General features: G+C 41.7%; 1 protein-coding gene across 8 annotated transcripts in view; it reads left to right on the forward strand.

Moving 5' to 3' along the window:
• Positions 1–15,805, forward strand: part of ATP7 (copper-transporting ATPase 1) — a 91,234-nt gene that overhangs the window by 46,984 nt on the left and 28,445 nt on the right. For all 8 annotated transcript variants that reach the window (XM_068379273.1, XM_068379274.1, XM_068379271.1 and 5 more), the window contains 7 exons: positions 22–181; positions 1,238–1,405; positions 12,340–12,500; positions 12,852–13,013; positions 13,116–13,230; positions 14,419–14,552; positions 14,774–15,007. In XM_068379273.1, coding sequence (XP_068235374.1) covers positions 22–181; positions 1,238–1,405; positions 12,340–12,500; positions 12,852–13,013; positions 13,116–13,230; positions 14,419–14,552; positions 14,774–15,007 — 1,134 coding nt within the window. The remainder of the gene's footprint in view (positions 1–21; positions 182–1,237; positions 1,406–12,339; positions 12,501–12,851; positions 13,014–13,115; positions 13,231–14,418; positions 14,553–14,773; positions 15,008–15,805) is intronic.

Here is a 15,805-nt window from a genome sequence, read left to right on the forward strand (position 1 = left end):
AATATATCCTTTTATTTTTAGGTTGATTTAGAAACAGAGGAAGGGACAGTTGAATACGACCCTTCAGTTTTGTCAGCGGCGGAAATAGCAGATATGATCGATGACATGGGTTTTGAGGCTTCTGTCAATAGATCTGATTCTGTTGAAGACTCCCCATCAGGGTCTTACAGTAGTAGCAAGGGTAAGTTTAAACACAATTGAGATTTGTGTCAGTGGAAGTGTGTCAAGTGATGATATTTATTTGATACAAATTAAAGAACCATTCTTGTTATTTTGAGGCTTAAGAATACTTTGAGGAAAATCATGAGCTGTGGTCTTTGACTGTTATTGTTATTTAGTTTTCCTTAAAGATGGCAAATTAAGTAATTAACCTTCATAAATTGGTGGTGTAATGATAAAAACTAGTATTTTACATTGAAAAAATTCCTATTCACCTGTTTTGGAATTATTTAAATTGTGTTCTATTGAAAATGAAATAGTTTTCAGTGTACCTTTTCAACTTATTGATCAATTGAGTAATGGATTAGAAGATTTTACAAGTTTTTTTAATAATTTCAATTTGTGTTTGCTTTAAACATTAAGTTGTATTGACCTTTTTATTCTATTTCTTTTCTTCAGACTGTTATTATTCTAAAGCATGGACAAAATACAGTTCTTGATGATTGAATGGTAGTTACATTAATTTAACCCATGTAATCATATTTCATTACCATTACTGAAGTAGGTAGCATAAAAGTATATCTTCATTTTAGTAAATCAAATTTTGTTGGTCGAGTCAAGGTTGCAGGTTTAGCTGAAGATTCCTGTCACAAAGCTTGTTTTCCATGATTAGGTGCAGACGATGTTATTCAGATATCTCCTCAAGAAATTTTCATACATTATGTTTGATATTTAAGAAATTGTGGTTTACTAATGTAAATTGTCCTTGATTAATTTTATTTGGCTTATTGTAAGTTAAATAACTGGGAAACATTTGGCCAATTTTGGATTGCTTATTACTCGTGCAATTTGCTAACGATGATTGATAAACTTTTCTATGCTTTTGATATTAATTAACACAATAATTTAATTGACGTACTAAAACCTGGTTTGTATTTCAGGTATGTTTTAAACAGTACAATAACCTTTATAAGCTATAAAAGAATACTGCACTATAAAAAGGCCTTGGGCTGATATTTTTATTGTAAAGTATGTCATCTTCTGTCTTAATGCTCCAACTTTTCATTGCTTTAAACAGTTAAATCTACAAAATCAAGTAAAGAAGGAAGTGTGAACAGTGTTTATAAGAGCAACGCAGCCTTTGAAGGAGATGACGGAGATTTAGAGAAGTGCTTCCTAAGGATCAATGGCATGACCTGTGCATCCTGTGTGGCTGCTATTGAGAAGCATGCCATGAAAGTTAGGGGTAATTATATTAACATTATTTAAATGTGCTCTTTAATTTTAGTCTTAGGATTTTGATCATAAGAAAATGTGTTGGTTGCAACTCAATCTCAGACTCTGATTTGACATTGATACTGTTTGTAGAATGATTTATTGTTAATTTGCTCTCATCATTTATTTATTTCCTTATTTCCTTTCCTCACTGGGCTATTTTTCTCTGTAGGAGCCCTTGGGCTTAAAGCATGGTTGTAGCTTGGCCAGGAATAATAGTAATAGTAATTAAAAACAAATTTTGAAAATTGATCATGAATTACATCAGTAATAAACTTTAGGAGGACATTATCAGGTCTCTCTCTCTCTCTCTCTCTCTCTCTCTCTCTCTCTCTCTCTCTCTCTCTTTGCATGTTATTAAAAGTTTAATCCCTAAAACTTAAGACTATTCTATATACAATCGTAAAACTTTTTTTTTTTAATATTATTTTCTCTTTGGTTAATTATGCATTATTCACAAAGTGGGATGTAATTTACTTGTGAGTTTATTACAATTTTGCAAGAAGAAAAATTACAGTAAACTCCCTTGTATCCAGCATCATAGGACCAAAGGATTGCTAGATAACTTAATTTCCGGGTATCTGATCATCTCTTAGAATTACCTCCTTGCCCTAAAAGAATACATTATGGCTCTTTGATACTATATACTGTATATTGTATACAATTGTACTGTATTGTGTTTAGAAGTATGAGAGAAGAAAAGATTTGGGGCAAGCCTGTATGGTTAGTTTTTCACTGCCATGTAGAGGCATATGCCAACTTTTAACTACAGTATATATATATATATATATATATATATATATATATATATATATATATATATATATTATATATATATATATATATATATATATATATATATATATATATATATATATATATACTGTATATGTATGTATGTATGTATGTATACTTAAATACATTCATAAAATGATAAACTCAGAACACTCACCATTGAAGATACATTAACTCCATCCTTACAGTGGCTTTTTTGGGCTCAAGCCATGGCGTCCTGATGGAAGGTTCCTGTTTGGTAGCTTCCTTGGGTATAAGACTACTAAGATATTCCCAGAGAATTTAACCACAGGTTATCACAGAATTCTAACTTCTGGAGCGAGTATCTCAAAGGTTTCCCTTTAAGACATCGTAATACAACAGGGGACACGCATGTCTGAACGTGCCACATAGCTATCTCCACCCCGAACAGAGTTAATGCTTCGGTGTGTAAGGGCTGAGAATAGCTGGGAGCCGTTCCACAGCTAATCTCACTCGTGGCTACTACTGATACTCGAGACGTAAACAAACGGACGCCATTGCTCTAATGACGTCACGCGCGTCTTTATCCTTTGTTTAGTAGCTGCCCTACTTAGACGGATTTTCCCTTGTGTTAACTTTATCGCTTTGCATCTTCGCTATGTCGTTACCTTCAGCCTCGCCTTCTTCTGGAAAGTTGAGTACAAGGTTCCAGTATTGTTTAATTAAGCTCTGGCCGTAAAGTAAATATTATTTTGCGAAATAATTGATGTTTTGTGGCAGAGCTGTGCCTCTACCGGACCCGCCATTTTATGGCGTCGTTGTTGTTTTGCATGTCTTATTTAGTTAGCCACAACAACGCTTCCGGCATTATATACTAATAGAATACATTAGTTTATTTAGTCTTCATAGCTAGGAACTTTTATATCGTGTTTAGACGCTTTTTATCGGTCATCGATTGACCTCATACCAGTCGGCTACTATAGCCCCCAGGCCAGGAGCCTACATACAAGTGTTCATGCATGATTTATTAGTGATCCTAGACTAAGTTATGAAGATAGTGGCATTATTATTTTACAATACTTTTGACTAGTGATGCAAATGTTTTCGCCTTCAGGGACCATATAGGGGATAGGCTAGTCAGTGATTCTTTCTAGCCTAACCTAACCTTAGGACCCCTATATGCTTCCTTCATCCCCTGCCTTGGCATTCCCTCTATTTAGCCTTGATCCCTTTTCTGAGTAAAGGGATTAATTGTCTAATAGAGTATATATATCGCCTCTCAGTCCTCCCTAAAGGAATGAACCCCCTTTAGGATTGCGTCTGAGAGTGAGGTTAGGCTAGCCTACCTCTATGGCTAGGATAGTCTATGACTTTCCTGCGATAGCGATATGTCTTCTTCCTTGCCTAGTTCAGGACTTTTAGCCCTGCTCTAGGTCGGGTTAGGAAGGTTTCTCTGTTCCATGCTGAAACTGTACTCTTGCACCGTTTTAGCCGATCAGCCTGATCTTAGGTTAGGGAGTGTCCTCCCTTCCCTTAGTGGCCGCTCTGGTACAGAAACCCTTCCTGGGAAGACCTCTCTCTTCTCCCTCCCCACCTATCTCTTGTATAGCCTAGCCTATGCTTAGGTTAGTTTATACTCATCTGTCCCCTGTCCTACAAATCCTCCTTAGGGTGGATGAGTAGGGCTACCCGAGCTTCCCTGTGCAGTCAGCTCTGGTACATATACCTTCATAGTGTCCTATAAGGTTAGTTACTAGTGTAGTTCTGCATAGGGGAGTCTCCCCCCCCTCTTGGGTGTTCCCTAGCCCTCCCTTGGGCTACCTGCTCCCGGTCCCTAGTGACCCCTGCTTATGGATGTTAGAGCCTGTCTCTATCATGGGTACACCCTCTCAGGGAGGGGGAGGGATGTCTGGAACCCTGACGGTACTTCCTGCATCCCTTCCCCCCTCCCCCTGTCTCTCTATCTATCCGGGTGCCGGTCTCTTGCCGCCTCCACTGTCGGCAATACCTGCCTCCCTCTTGGTGACTTCCCTACCCTTGCCGCCAGCCCCCCGTGTACCGAGGGACTGCCGGCTGCCGCCGGCTACTACCGGCGGCTCTCCTACTCCTATCTAATCGTCCGCTTGCCGGTCGATCACCGGAGTGCCGGCATATACTGCCGGCAACCCGATACTACCTGTACCATCCTTATCCCAGTCACCAACCTGGCATCCTCCGGCTGCCGGAGCCGCCGCTCCCTGCCGGCGTGCCGCCGTTGTGCCGGCGGCCGCCATCCTGGTATCTAACTGACTTTTGAAAATTGTCTGTTCTAATGCCAGAATCTATGCTGGAGCGGGCTCCGGCATGCCGGCGGCTTGCCGGATGCCCCAGAGGCGTCAAGAATACTTGCACCCCCTCACTGTAGCTATCATAAGACTAAGATAGCCCTACATAGCAAATAGATAAGCTGCTTTGCTTTTAAGATCAGTACCTAGTACTGCTCTATTAGTGATCATGCTGTCTCTTTGCATTCTTCTAATTCCAGCATGCTATGTGCATCTTAGCACGGCTGGTTGCCAGAAGCAGTTACCTTTAATGAGGCCTTCTGGCTCTTAACTGGGAACCGAATGAATTCGATCCCAACCTTGTCCTTGGCTTTCCATGGAGTTCCAATATAATGGGAATCCTAGGAAACTATATCCAATGATCTCGGTCATTTGGATTATCCCAGGACCAAGCTTATGGTAACCAGCCGGGCGAGATGCATGGAGCGTGTTCTCCTTTACTGTTTTCATTCTCTATGCATCACACCTTCTTTAAGTTAAAATTAATGATTAATATTAACTTAGTTTAAGAGCCATTCCTATGACTCCCCCATACTCATTTTCTCTTTCTTCCACAGGAGGAGCAGATGAAGTGTGACTTCGCCTTCTGCGCTGTGAAACGCCCGCAGTTTTACGGGCATACGGCTTGCAGGACTCACGCCCCTTGTGCAGACAAGAAAGGGGATTTGAAGTTCTGGAATCCACTGGATTGTACGGTCTGCCAGGCCCACCTAGTTGAGGCCTTCCATAACCCTCCCTCAGCGGAGGTTAGAGACATTTCTCGTGAAAAGCTGCGCAAGTGGGTGCGTGGCTTTCAGAAAAATGCTACCGGACCGTACCTGGCCACCGAAGAACTGAGGTCCCTGTTGTTCCCTAAGGCCTCCCCTGACTCAGTGGTTCCAAAAGAAGCAATCCCCACTGTCCAAATTACGGTGGAACCTGATGTGGTCATGGCTCAGTCCATGCATGAGTGTCGTTTAGATTCCGAGGATGATGAACAGATCTCTGACGTCTCGGAAGACACGGAGAAGACGCTTATGGCTCAAGGAGCCGAAGAGGATGAAGACAAGGTGGAATACACCGAGTCGGAGCTTGGAGCTCCTCCCTCATCCATCCCTCCGCCTACTCCTACACCGACGGATGTGTCCATTCCGTCTACCTCCTCGACCCCGGATCCCTCTTCGTCTACCCAAGAACTGATCCGGCTGATTAGAGCTGTCATGGATGACAGACTGAAGGAGAACCAGGAGTCCATCAGGTCAATGATTGGATCCAGAGAACCGAAGAAGATTTCGGTTAAGGATCTCCCAGCTTGCTCTCATGCCAACCCGTGGAGGTATGCAGAGCATATGGTTATTGCGACCGGCAGGATCTTTGTTAGTGACAAGATTGGCACGGTCCCGTTGGAAGATGTGGAGTTCTTCCCAAGCTTCGAGGCCTACCCGGACTGTTACGTCCGGCTTCGTTCCGAACCTGCCTCGAAGGAGGAGACCGAACCTAAAGAAGAGATAGTGTTCGATCTCGCAAAGGCCCAGGCTATGCTAGCCTCCGCATTTAAGAGCAGGGGCTTTACCTGCTCTAAGCTTCCTGCCTTGAGCAAGAAGCATCCTACATACGTCGCACCTGACACTGCGGTTCTTCCTTTCTTGGAAAAGGCCTTAGCTGCATGCCTTAAAGCGGCGGAAGAAGGAAAACCCTGCCCTGCACTGGAGGAGTGCAGACCCTTCTCCATCGTGACACCCCCTGACACTCGACAATGGAAAGATGTTCAACATACTTTCGTCGTGGGTAGGCTCGATCCTGACGTCGCCGGACGTCAGTTTAATGAGGACCTCCCTAAGCTCAATGATCACCTCCTTCGCCGGGAACAAGACACGAAGGAGAGGCTTGCGGCATCTCTTTCTCATCAAGTCCAACTTGAAGTTATGGCCTGTGACACAAGAGTACCTGATCACTACATGGTACTAGCCAAATCCCACTTACTTACAGTAATGAAGGACTTGTACCATTTCATAAAGGCTCGTAGAGCCTGTCGTGAATTCGTGTTTGTCGGTGCCACCGTGAAACACGAACCCCGGAGGCTGATTTCCTCCAACATCTGGGGAAAGCACCTGTTTCCTTCTGACCTTGTCAAGGAAATAACTGACAGAGCCGCCACGGAGAATAGGAACCTTCTCCACAAGTGGGGCATGTCCAGAAAAAGGAAACCCTCTTAGGACGATGGACCTCAGCCTAAGAGGAAACCTCAGAAGCCAAAACCCCAGCAACGTCAACAACGACGTCAGTTTCCGGGACCCGCTACCTCCCAAGTGGTTGCCCAACCACAGCAGACCTTTCAATTGGTCCCCCAACCGGTGTTGTCACAGTCACCGGTCTTCACCCCTGCCTTTGAGCAACCATCCACTACCTTTCATGCCAAAGGTAGAGGCTCGTCCAGGGGTGCAAGCAGAGACGCATCTCGTCGTCCCTCCAGAGGTAGAGGAGGAAAGGGAGCTAGCGGCCGAGGCAACAAGTCCTCGGGACACCAGAAGCAATGAAGTGCTTCCGGTGGGAGGAAGACTCCGCCAATTCCAGGATCGTTGGACCTTCGATCCCTGGGCACACAGCATCATCAAGAACGGTCTAGGCTGGAGTTGGGTGCAACCACCCCCAATCTTCCAGCGGTTCTTTCAACAATCGACCCCCATTCTGGAAGAATATGTTCTAGACCTCTTGAACAAGAAGGTGATAAGGAAGGTAAAGTCCACCAGGTTCCAAGGGAGACTGTTTTGCGTTCCCAAGAAGGACTCGGACAAGCTCAGAGTCATTCTGGACTTATCCCCCCTCAACAAGTTCATAGAGAACAACAAATTCAAGATGCTGACGCTTCAACAAATAAGGACCCTTCTGCCTCAAGGTTCCTACACGGTCTCTATAGACCTGGCGGATGCCTATTGGCACATTCCAATGAACCATCATGCTTCCTCCTACCTAGGATTTCGACTCCAAAGGAAAAGCTACGCCTTCCGGGCCATGCCATTCGGCCTCAACGTGGCCCCTCGGATCTTCACAAAGCTGGCGGATGCCATAGTACAACAGCTCCGCCTAAGAAACGTCCAGGTGATGGCCTACCTCGACGACTGGCTAGTCTGGGCTCCATCGCCCGAAGAGTGTGCAAAGTCTTGCGACGAAGTTACCCAGTACCTAGAACACCTGGGATTCAAGATCAACGAGAAGAAATCTCGCCTCTCTCCAGCTCAGAAGTTTCAGTGGCTGGGAATCCACTGGAATCTTCAGTCACACCGCCTTTCCATCCCCCAGAAGAAAAGGAAGGAAATAGCAGGGTCTGTCAAGCGACTACTGAAATCCAAACGCATTTCAAGACGACAGCAGGAACGAGTTCTAGGCTCTCTACAATTCGCCTCAGTGACAAACCCAGTGCTTCGCGCACAGCTAAAGGATGCCGCGGGAGTCTGGAGACGATCGGCATCCATCGCTCGAAGAGACCTCAAGAGACGGCTTCCAAACAGACTTCGACGCCTCCTAAAGCCGTGGTCGGAAGCAAAGGCCCTGAAAAGGTCCATTCCTCTCCAACACCCTCCTCCATCACTCAACATCCACACGGATGCCTCACTGGAGGGCTGGGGAGGTCACTCCCACTTGAAACAAGCTCAAGGGACCTGGTCTCCACTATTCAAGACGTTCCACATAAACATCTTGGAGGCCATGGCGGTCCTTCTTACTCTGAAGAAGTTATCCCCGCCGCCCTCGATCCACATCCGTCTAACCCTAGACAACTCGGTGGTAGTTCGTTGTCTCAATCGCCAAGGCTCAAGATCGCCCCAGATAAATCAGGTGCTTCTCCCAATCTTCCGTCTGGCGGAGAAGAAGAAGTGGCACCTGTCTGCAGTTCACCTACAAGGATTCCGCAACGTGACAGCGGATGCTCTATCTCGGACAAACCCGATAGAGTCGGAATGGTCTCTAGACGCAAGATCATTCTCCTTCATCTCTCATCAAGTCCCAGAACTTCAGATAGATCTCTTTGCAACGAGCGACAACAATCAACTTCCTCTGTACGTAGCCCCGTACGAGGACCCCAAAGCAGAAGCGGTGGACGCCATGTCACTGGACTGGAACAGATGGTCCAAGATATACCTGTTCCCTCCCACCAACCTTCTGTTGAAAGTCCTCTCCAAACTGAGAACCTTCAAAGGGACAGCGGCCCTAGTGGCTCCCAAGTGGCCCCGGAGCAACTGGTATCCCCTGGTCCTGGAGCTGCAGCCCAAGCTGATCCCTCTCCCGGGCCCAGTTCTCTCTCAACAAGTACAGAAGTCGACTGTCTTCGCTTCATCATCGAAAATCAAGGACCTTCATCTCATGATTTTCTCTCCCTTGCCGCAAAGAAGAGGTTTGGGATCTCGAAGAAAAGTCTAGACTTCCTAGAGGAATACAAGACCGAATCCACGAGACGGCAATATGAATCATCCTGGAGGAAATGGGTCTCCTTTGTTAAAGCAAAAAATCCTAAAGAAATCACCATTGATTTCTGTATGTCCTTCTTCATTCACCTTCATGGACAAGGATTAGCAGCCAATACGATTTCAACCTGCAAATCGGCTTTGACTAGACCAATTCTATATGCTTTCCAAATTGATCTGTCCAACGACATCTTTAACAAATTACCAAAAGCATGTGCTCGCCTACGCCCAGCACCCCCTCCGAAACCGATCTCCTGGTCACTAGACAAGGTGCTCCATTTCGCCTCCAACTTGGACAACGATTCATGCCCCCTCAAGGATCTGACTCAGAAAGTTATATTTTTATTTGCTCTCGCCTCGGGAGCTCGAGTCAGCGAAATAGTGGCATTATCAAGAGAAGAGGGACACATCCTGTTTGCTGATTCAGGAGAAGTGACCCTCTCCCCTGATCCGACGTTTCTCGCTAAAAATGAATTACCCACCAAAAGATGGGGCCCTTGGAGAATATGCCCCCTGAAGGAGGATGTCTCTCTATGTCCAGTAGAGAGTCTCAAGGTCTATCTTCGCAGAACTTCGAACTTTGGTGGAGGCCAACTCTTCAAAGGAGAAACATCGGGCAGCGACCTGTCACTGAAACAATTAAGAGCGAAAATCACCTACTTCATTCGCAGAGCGGATCCGAACAGTACACCCGCTGGTCATGATCCTAGAAAAGTGGCATCTTCTCTGAACTTCTTTCAGAGCATGGACTTTGAGAGCCTTAAAAACTTTACGGGCTGGAAGTCCTCGCGAGTTTTCTTTAAACATTATGCGAAACAAGTGCACGAAATCAAACATTTTGTGGTAGCCGCAGGTAGTGTTATGAAACCTGCACCTAACTCTGCGTAGAACAGTGAGTTACTTGGGACTCTAACTCTTCGGGTGCCTATGTTGACCCTCGAGTGATTCATAGTGATGTCTAAAAACACTTAGTGCTTTTATAACTGTTCTTATCCCAGGTGAAATGTCATAGTGTCACACAAGTGCCGCATGCCTTGAGCATGATGTGTTGTTTAAAGACTTGCGTTCCTCGAGAACGAGTACCTACTAATCCTGAAATTCCTTTTCAGATTCAAGAGCAAGCCTTTATTTCTATGTACATTATTATTACTGTAAATGAACTTTACTTTTGCTGTAAATTATTTAATTTCTGCATTGTGAAATAAAATTTCTATTTTATTACTTATGCGTCTCTTTCAGCTCCTACTTACTATGAAATACATACTGTCATAGTTTTATTTATTCCTCCTTTATTATGGTCATGAAGAATTTAAGATGTCTAATCCTAAATTATATTCACCTTGTCTCAGTAAGGTTCCTACACGAATACTTACTTCTGATAATCAGGAGATGAACTCTATACACAGTGCCCAACCACCACTGGCCTACTTCAGAATGTTCCTATACAAATATCAAACATTCTGCTTCATCTGTAAGTCCTTAAAAGTTCTTCTGTCAAGATGAATAGCCCTTCAATACCACTTTGACGTCGGCATAGCCCATGGGAACTTCCTACCAATGGGGGGCAGGATACTTCGTTCCTATGGTTCTTACCTAAGATTACTTTGCTGTTTTGTCAATGCCTAGGCACTTAACTCTGGGGGAAAATCTACCACGATACATTGATTCTCTGGTACTCTTCCATCAGGACGCCATGGCTTGAGCCCAAAAAACGGATTTTGAGCGAAGCGAAAAATCTATTTTTGGGTGAGATAGCCATGGCGTCCTGATGGACCCTCCCTACTACTTCGTCAGTTTGTTCCCACCCTACACAATTGTATCATGGTGATGGGCAGCAACTGGCGCCAGGATAAAGACGCGCGTGACGTCATTAGAGCAATGGCGTCCGTTTGTTTACGTCTCGAGTATCAGTAGTAGCCACGAGTGAGATTAGCTGTGGAACGGCTCCCAGCTATTCTCAGCCCTTACACACCGAAGCATTAACTCTGTTCGGGGTGGAGATAGCTATGTGGCACGTTCAGACATGCGTGTCCCCTGTTGTATTACGATGTCTTAAAGGGAAACCTTTGAGATACTCGCTCCAGAAGTTAGAATTCTGTGATAACCTGTGGTTAAATTCTCTGGGAATATCTTAGTAGTCTTATACCCAAGGAAGCTACCAAACAGGAACCTTCCATCAGGACGCCATGGCTATCTCACCCAAAAATAGATTTTTCGCTTCGCTCAAAATCCGTTTATTGCAGAAGTTACTACCCTTTTTGCCGTCTTATTAAAAGTGATATTTGCCTTCGCCCTTATTCTTTTGGTCCTTCTTGATGTAGCGAATGATACGTTCGTTAATGCCATAATGGAGACCTTCATTCGCATAGTTTATTCCTTCTTTAGGCACGTCAAGGAGTTTTATGTTCTCTGCTAAAGTAAACATCTTCCTCAGACGATTATGTTCACTGCCAGAAACCTTAGAAGGTTTAGGACATTTAGCTGGCATCGTAGAGCTTGAAAGCAATTCACAATCTTATAAAAAAATGTACGAATGCACTACACAATATGGATAAAGAGGCAGAGGGAAGTCGCGTATTTATGAATAAAGCAAACTGGATAGAGTGGAGTACTTGAGTGTGATCCTGTGGTCCAGCACCCAATCAGCTACCAAGATACTGATTAGCGTTCTCTGATTGGTTGTGTCTTCTCTACTGTCCAATATTGTGCCTGGTAAAAAATCAACTAGGCAAGCTAGGCTACCCTTCTCACGCTACCCGAGTTTCGTTTTCAATACGGATGCTTGATTCTTTGTCATCTACGGCATATTACTCATTTTCTTCTTCCCGACAAACTAAACAAACTGTATACGTACAGTACTTACTGCACATTGCATTCTTGCTACTGAACAGAATTTCTGTATTTTTATTTTTTACAGTATTGTAATTTTCTTTATTAATTTTTAGTTCCAACTATTACTTAAAAAAGATTAACATCTGAAAAAAAAATTTATCTGCCATCAGAAATCAATATAAAGAGGAGTACGCAATATAGATTTACTTATGTTCATGAATCCGAGGTGTACCGAGGGAGCAATAGGCTTATCGGGATAAGGTGGAGATTACTGTACTTTGTGTTTTTCCTAACTATACAAACCTGACTGCTTCAAGTTGCACTCCCGCCTCAATCACTCTGCGAGCCCTAGGTGAAAATTAAAGGCTATTCAGTGTACTGGCAGAGAGGTCAGGGTTTCCCCACCTCCCACCAATAACTACTGACAGCTTATTACTTTAAATATATGGGATTTAGCTTTATTTTGTAATTGAACTGTTCTTATAATGGTGTAAAACCTAAAAATTCATCACAGATAGGATGAGAACTTAATTGTTTTTTCATCGTTTTCACAGGGGTTCATAGTATTCTTGTAGCTCTTATGGCAGCTAAGGCAGAGGTTCGATATGATGGTTCGCTAATATTGCCCCAAGAAGTAGCCAATAGCATAACAGAGCTGGGCTTCCCCACCACTGTATTAGAGGAAGAATCAAATCAGGGTGAAGTAGACATTGAGGTATGTGTTTGTACACCATGTATTCCCATGTTTTGAGGTTATATTTTGAAGAATTTGTCTTGTTGATACTGTATTAGACTTAACTTGCATGAGATTTTTGAAAGAGCCATAAATTATTTTAAGGCTTAATCCATTTTTTTTCCAATATGAATTCAGAGTGCACTATAACATTAAATGAGTTGATAATGATTAATTATTATTTTTATCATAACTTTTGTATTTTAATTGCTTATGTAGATGATGTTTATCCCCTTAAAGAAAAAGATCCAATGAGAAAATGTTTATGATGTTGCTTTTTACATTGTTGTTATTCTACTGGTTATGAAATGTCAAGAAATTTTTCTATTTCAGATATCAGGTATGACTTGTGCCTCATGTGTCCATGCAATTGAGTCCAATGTGTTGAAAGTTAAAGGAGTGAAGACTGCTGTCGTAGCCCTAGCCACGGAACGTGGTAAATTTACTTTTGATCCTGCTATTACTGGACCCCGAGACATTATTGATTGCATTGATGTAAGTCGGTTGAAGTACTTATTGCTTGAATTATAAATGTATGTATCCAAATGCACAAATGTCCTATATAGAATATTTATTTATGAAATCTGTACATTTCAGGGGCTTGGGTTCAGTGCTTCCCTGTACAATAGTGGAGTCGGTAGAGGCAACTATTTAGACCATAGGAAGGAAATAAGAAAATGGAGAAATTCATTCATAGTATCTCTCATATTTGGTAAGTGTTTTTTAACCTTAAGAATTGTTCTAAGTATTCCTTTTGAGATTGGTGATAAGACTCAGCAGTGAATTGAGAAAGTATTTTGTTTTACTAAAAATTTCCCTTTTATTCAAAAGAATTTTTGAAAAAAAGGGCAAGGTTTAGAATTTAAATTCATATCTCTTGTAATGCTGTATTAAGAGGATTTGCACTCATAAAATGTAATAAATTTCAGTTCAAGTCTTAATTCCTGCTGCAATGTCAGATGGAAAATTATGATGATGTGGGATTTTTTATTTCAGGAAACTATAGTTTTCTATATGAATGTCATTGTTATTGTGATACAGTATAGTTGTGCCCCCATCACCCTACTTGATTTGATATATTTACTACGTATCTATATGTTGTTTAGATTATATAACTGGTCTTGTCACAGTATGATAATTTTAGCTCATAGTGTGCATAGATGTAAGAGATGAGAGGACAATGGTGCAGATTACAAGATTTTTAATTGCCTAAAATTAACAATAGGTAAGCTAGAATTTTTTATATACATAAAGAACTAACTGACGGACGGTGCTACTTATTAATACCAAGATTGGGAATAAAAGATTTAATGTTTTCATTTATTAACCCTTTTACCCCCAATGGACATACTGGTACGTTTCACAAAGCTTATCCCTCTACCCCCATGGACGTACAGGTATGTCCTTGAAAAAAAACTGATATTTACATTTTTTTTGCATATTTTTGATAACTTTATGAGATACTTCAGGCATTTTCCTAAAGAAGCATACCAACCTGACCTCTCTATGATGAAAATTAAGGCTGTTAGAGCAATTTTAAAAAAATGTATTGCAAAATGTGCTTGAAAAAAAACGCCTGGGGGTTAAGGGTTGGAAAGTTCCAAAAAGCTTGGGGGTAAAAGGGTTAACTTTCGGTACTCTATATTTTTTCGTCTTTTCTGTCTTGAAGTTTGGTAGGATACAAGCTACTTTTATATTATGGTAGGATGCATATTATATTCTTAAAAGCATACTAGGATGCAAGTTCTACTAGCTCCGACTTTTATGTTGGGATATTTGAATCTAGAAAGGGGGGAATAGCTATGATTGATGGGCTTTTGAAAATAAAAAAGCTTTGTTATATTATGTTTTCGGTTTTAAATAGTCTTTGTTGATATGAAAACGGAATTTTCTCTAACAGGTGTCCCAGCAATGATGGTGATGATTTATTTCATGGCCATGATGAAACACATGAGTCATGAACAGATGTGTTGTGTCTTTCCTGGTCTATCTTTGGAAAACCTCCTCCTTTTCCTTCTTGCCACTCCAGTTCAGGTATATATTTTATATATGGAAATTTTTTCTGATTGTTTTACTCCTATAGTAATGTGATAATAATGTTTATAAATGTTGGGTAAAGTCATTATTTTATAAAATTTGTTTTCAATTGTAGTAGTTATTAGATGTTTTGATTTTTTACTGACATTATTGTTACCCTTTGCATACATTTTTATTTTATCAGACATTTAAAACTTCTTTTATTTTGCCCTTTTCAGTTTATTGGGGGAAGGCACTTCTATGTACAAGCCTTCAAGGCACTACAGCATAGAACAGCAAATATGGATGTATTGATTATGTTAGCAACTACAATATCTTATATATATTCTTTGGGTGTAGTGATAGCTGCTATGGTACTACAACAGACTGCCAGCCCTATGACATTCTTTGATACACCGCCTATGCTTCTGGTGTTTGTGTCACTAGGGCGTTGGTTGGAGCACATTGCAAAGGTGAGAAGATTTCTTTTTAGATAATTTAATCACAGAGTATCGTGGCATTTTCATTCACCCTTTTAACCCTTTTACCCCCAATGGACGTACTGGTATGTCTCACAAGACTCATCCCTTTACCCCCATGGACGTACCGGTACGTCCTTGCAAAAAAATGCTATTTATATTGTTTTGCATATTTTTGATAATTTTATGAGAAACTTCAGGCATTTTTCAAAATAATGAGACCAACCTGACCTCTCTATGATGAAAATTAAGGCAGTTAGAGCAATTTGAAAAAAATATATTGCAAAATGTGCTTGAAAAAACAAATGCCTGGGGGTTAAGGGTTGGAAAGTTCCAAATAGCTTGGGGGTAAAATAGGAAATGTTTGTGTCACTAATGCAGTGCCTTGTTACTGCAAGGCATTTTTGGTTTCCCCTTTACACAGGGATATCATCTCTTCAGGTATTTTATAGTTTATGAGTCTGCACTTTTATATAAAAAATTTTATGTTACTGGGCAATGGGGAGTGTTGTATTATATAAAAAGAAATTAGGGAAAAAATCAAATAAAGCATGTTAATTGAAATGTCATTCATCACAAATTGCTTTACTTCTGTGAACAGAATGTAACAAAATTATACTTTCACCAAGTTATACCAGTCAAAAGTTACAGGTGCCCACATATGATAATGTTTTTCTTGCCCCTTTGTCTATGCAACTTAGCAGAGAAGACATTGTTTGCTCCTTTTTTTCACCATTATGCCATAATTTTTCACTATTCTAGTCAGGATAATATTAATACTACCTAATGTAA

The sequence above is a fragment of the Palaemon carinicauda genome, chromosome 8 (genome assembly GCF_036898095.1).
Source record: "Palaemon carinicauda isolate YSFRI2023 chromosome 8, ASM3689809v2, whole genome shotgun sequence".
Taxonomy (NCBI): Eukaryota; Metazoa; Arthropoda; class Malacostraca; order Decapoda; family Palaemonidae; genus Palaemon; species Palaemon carinicauda.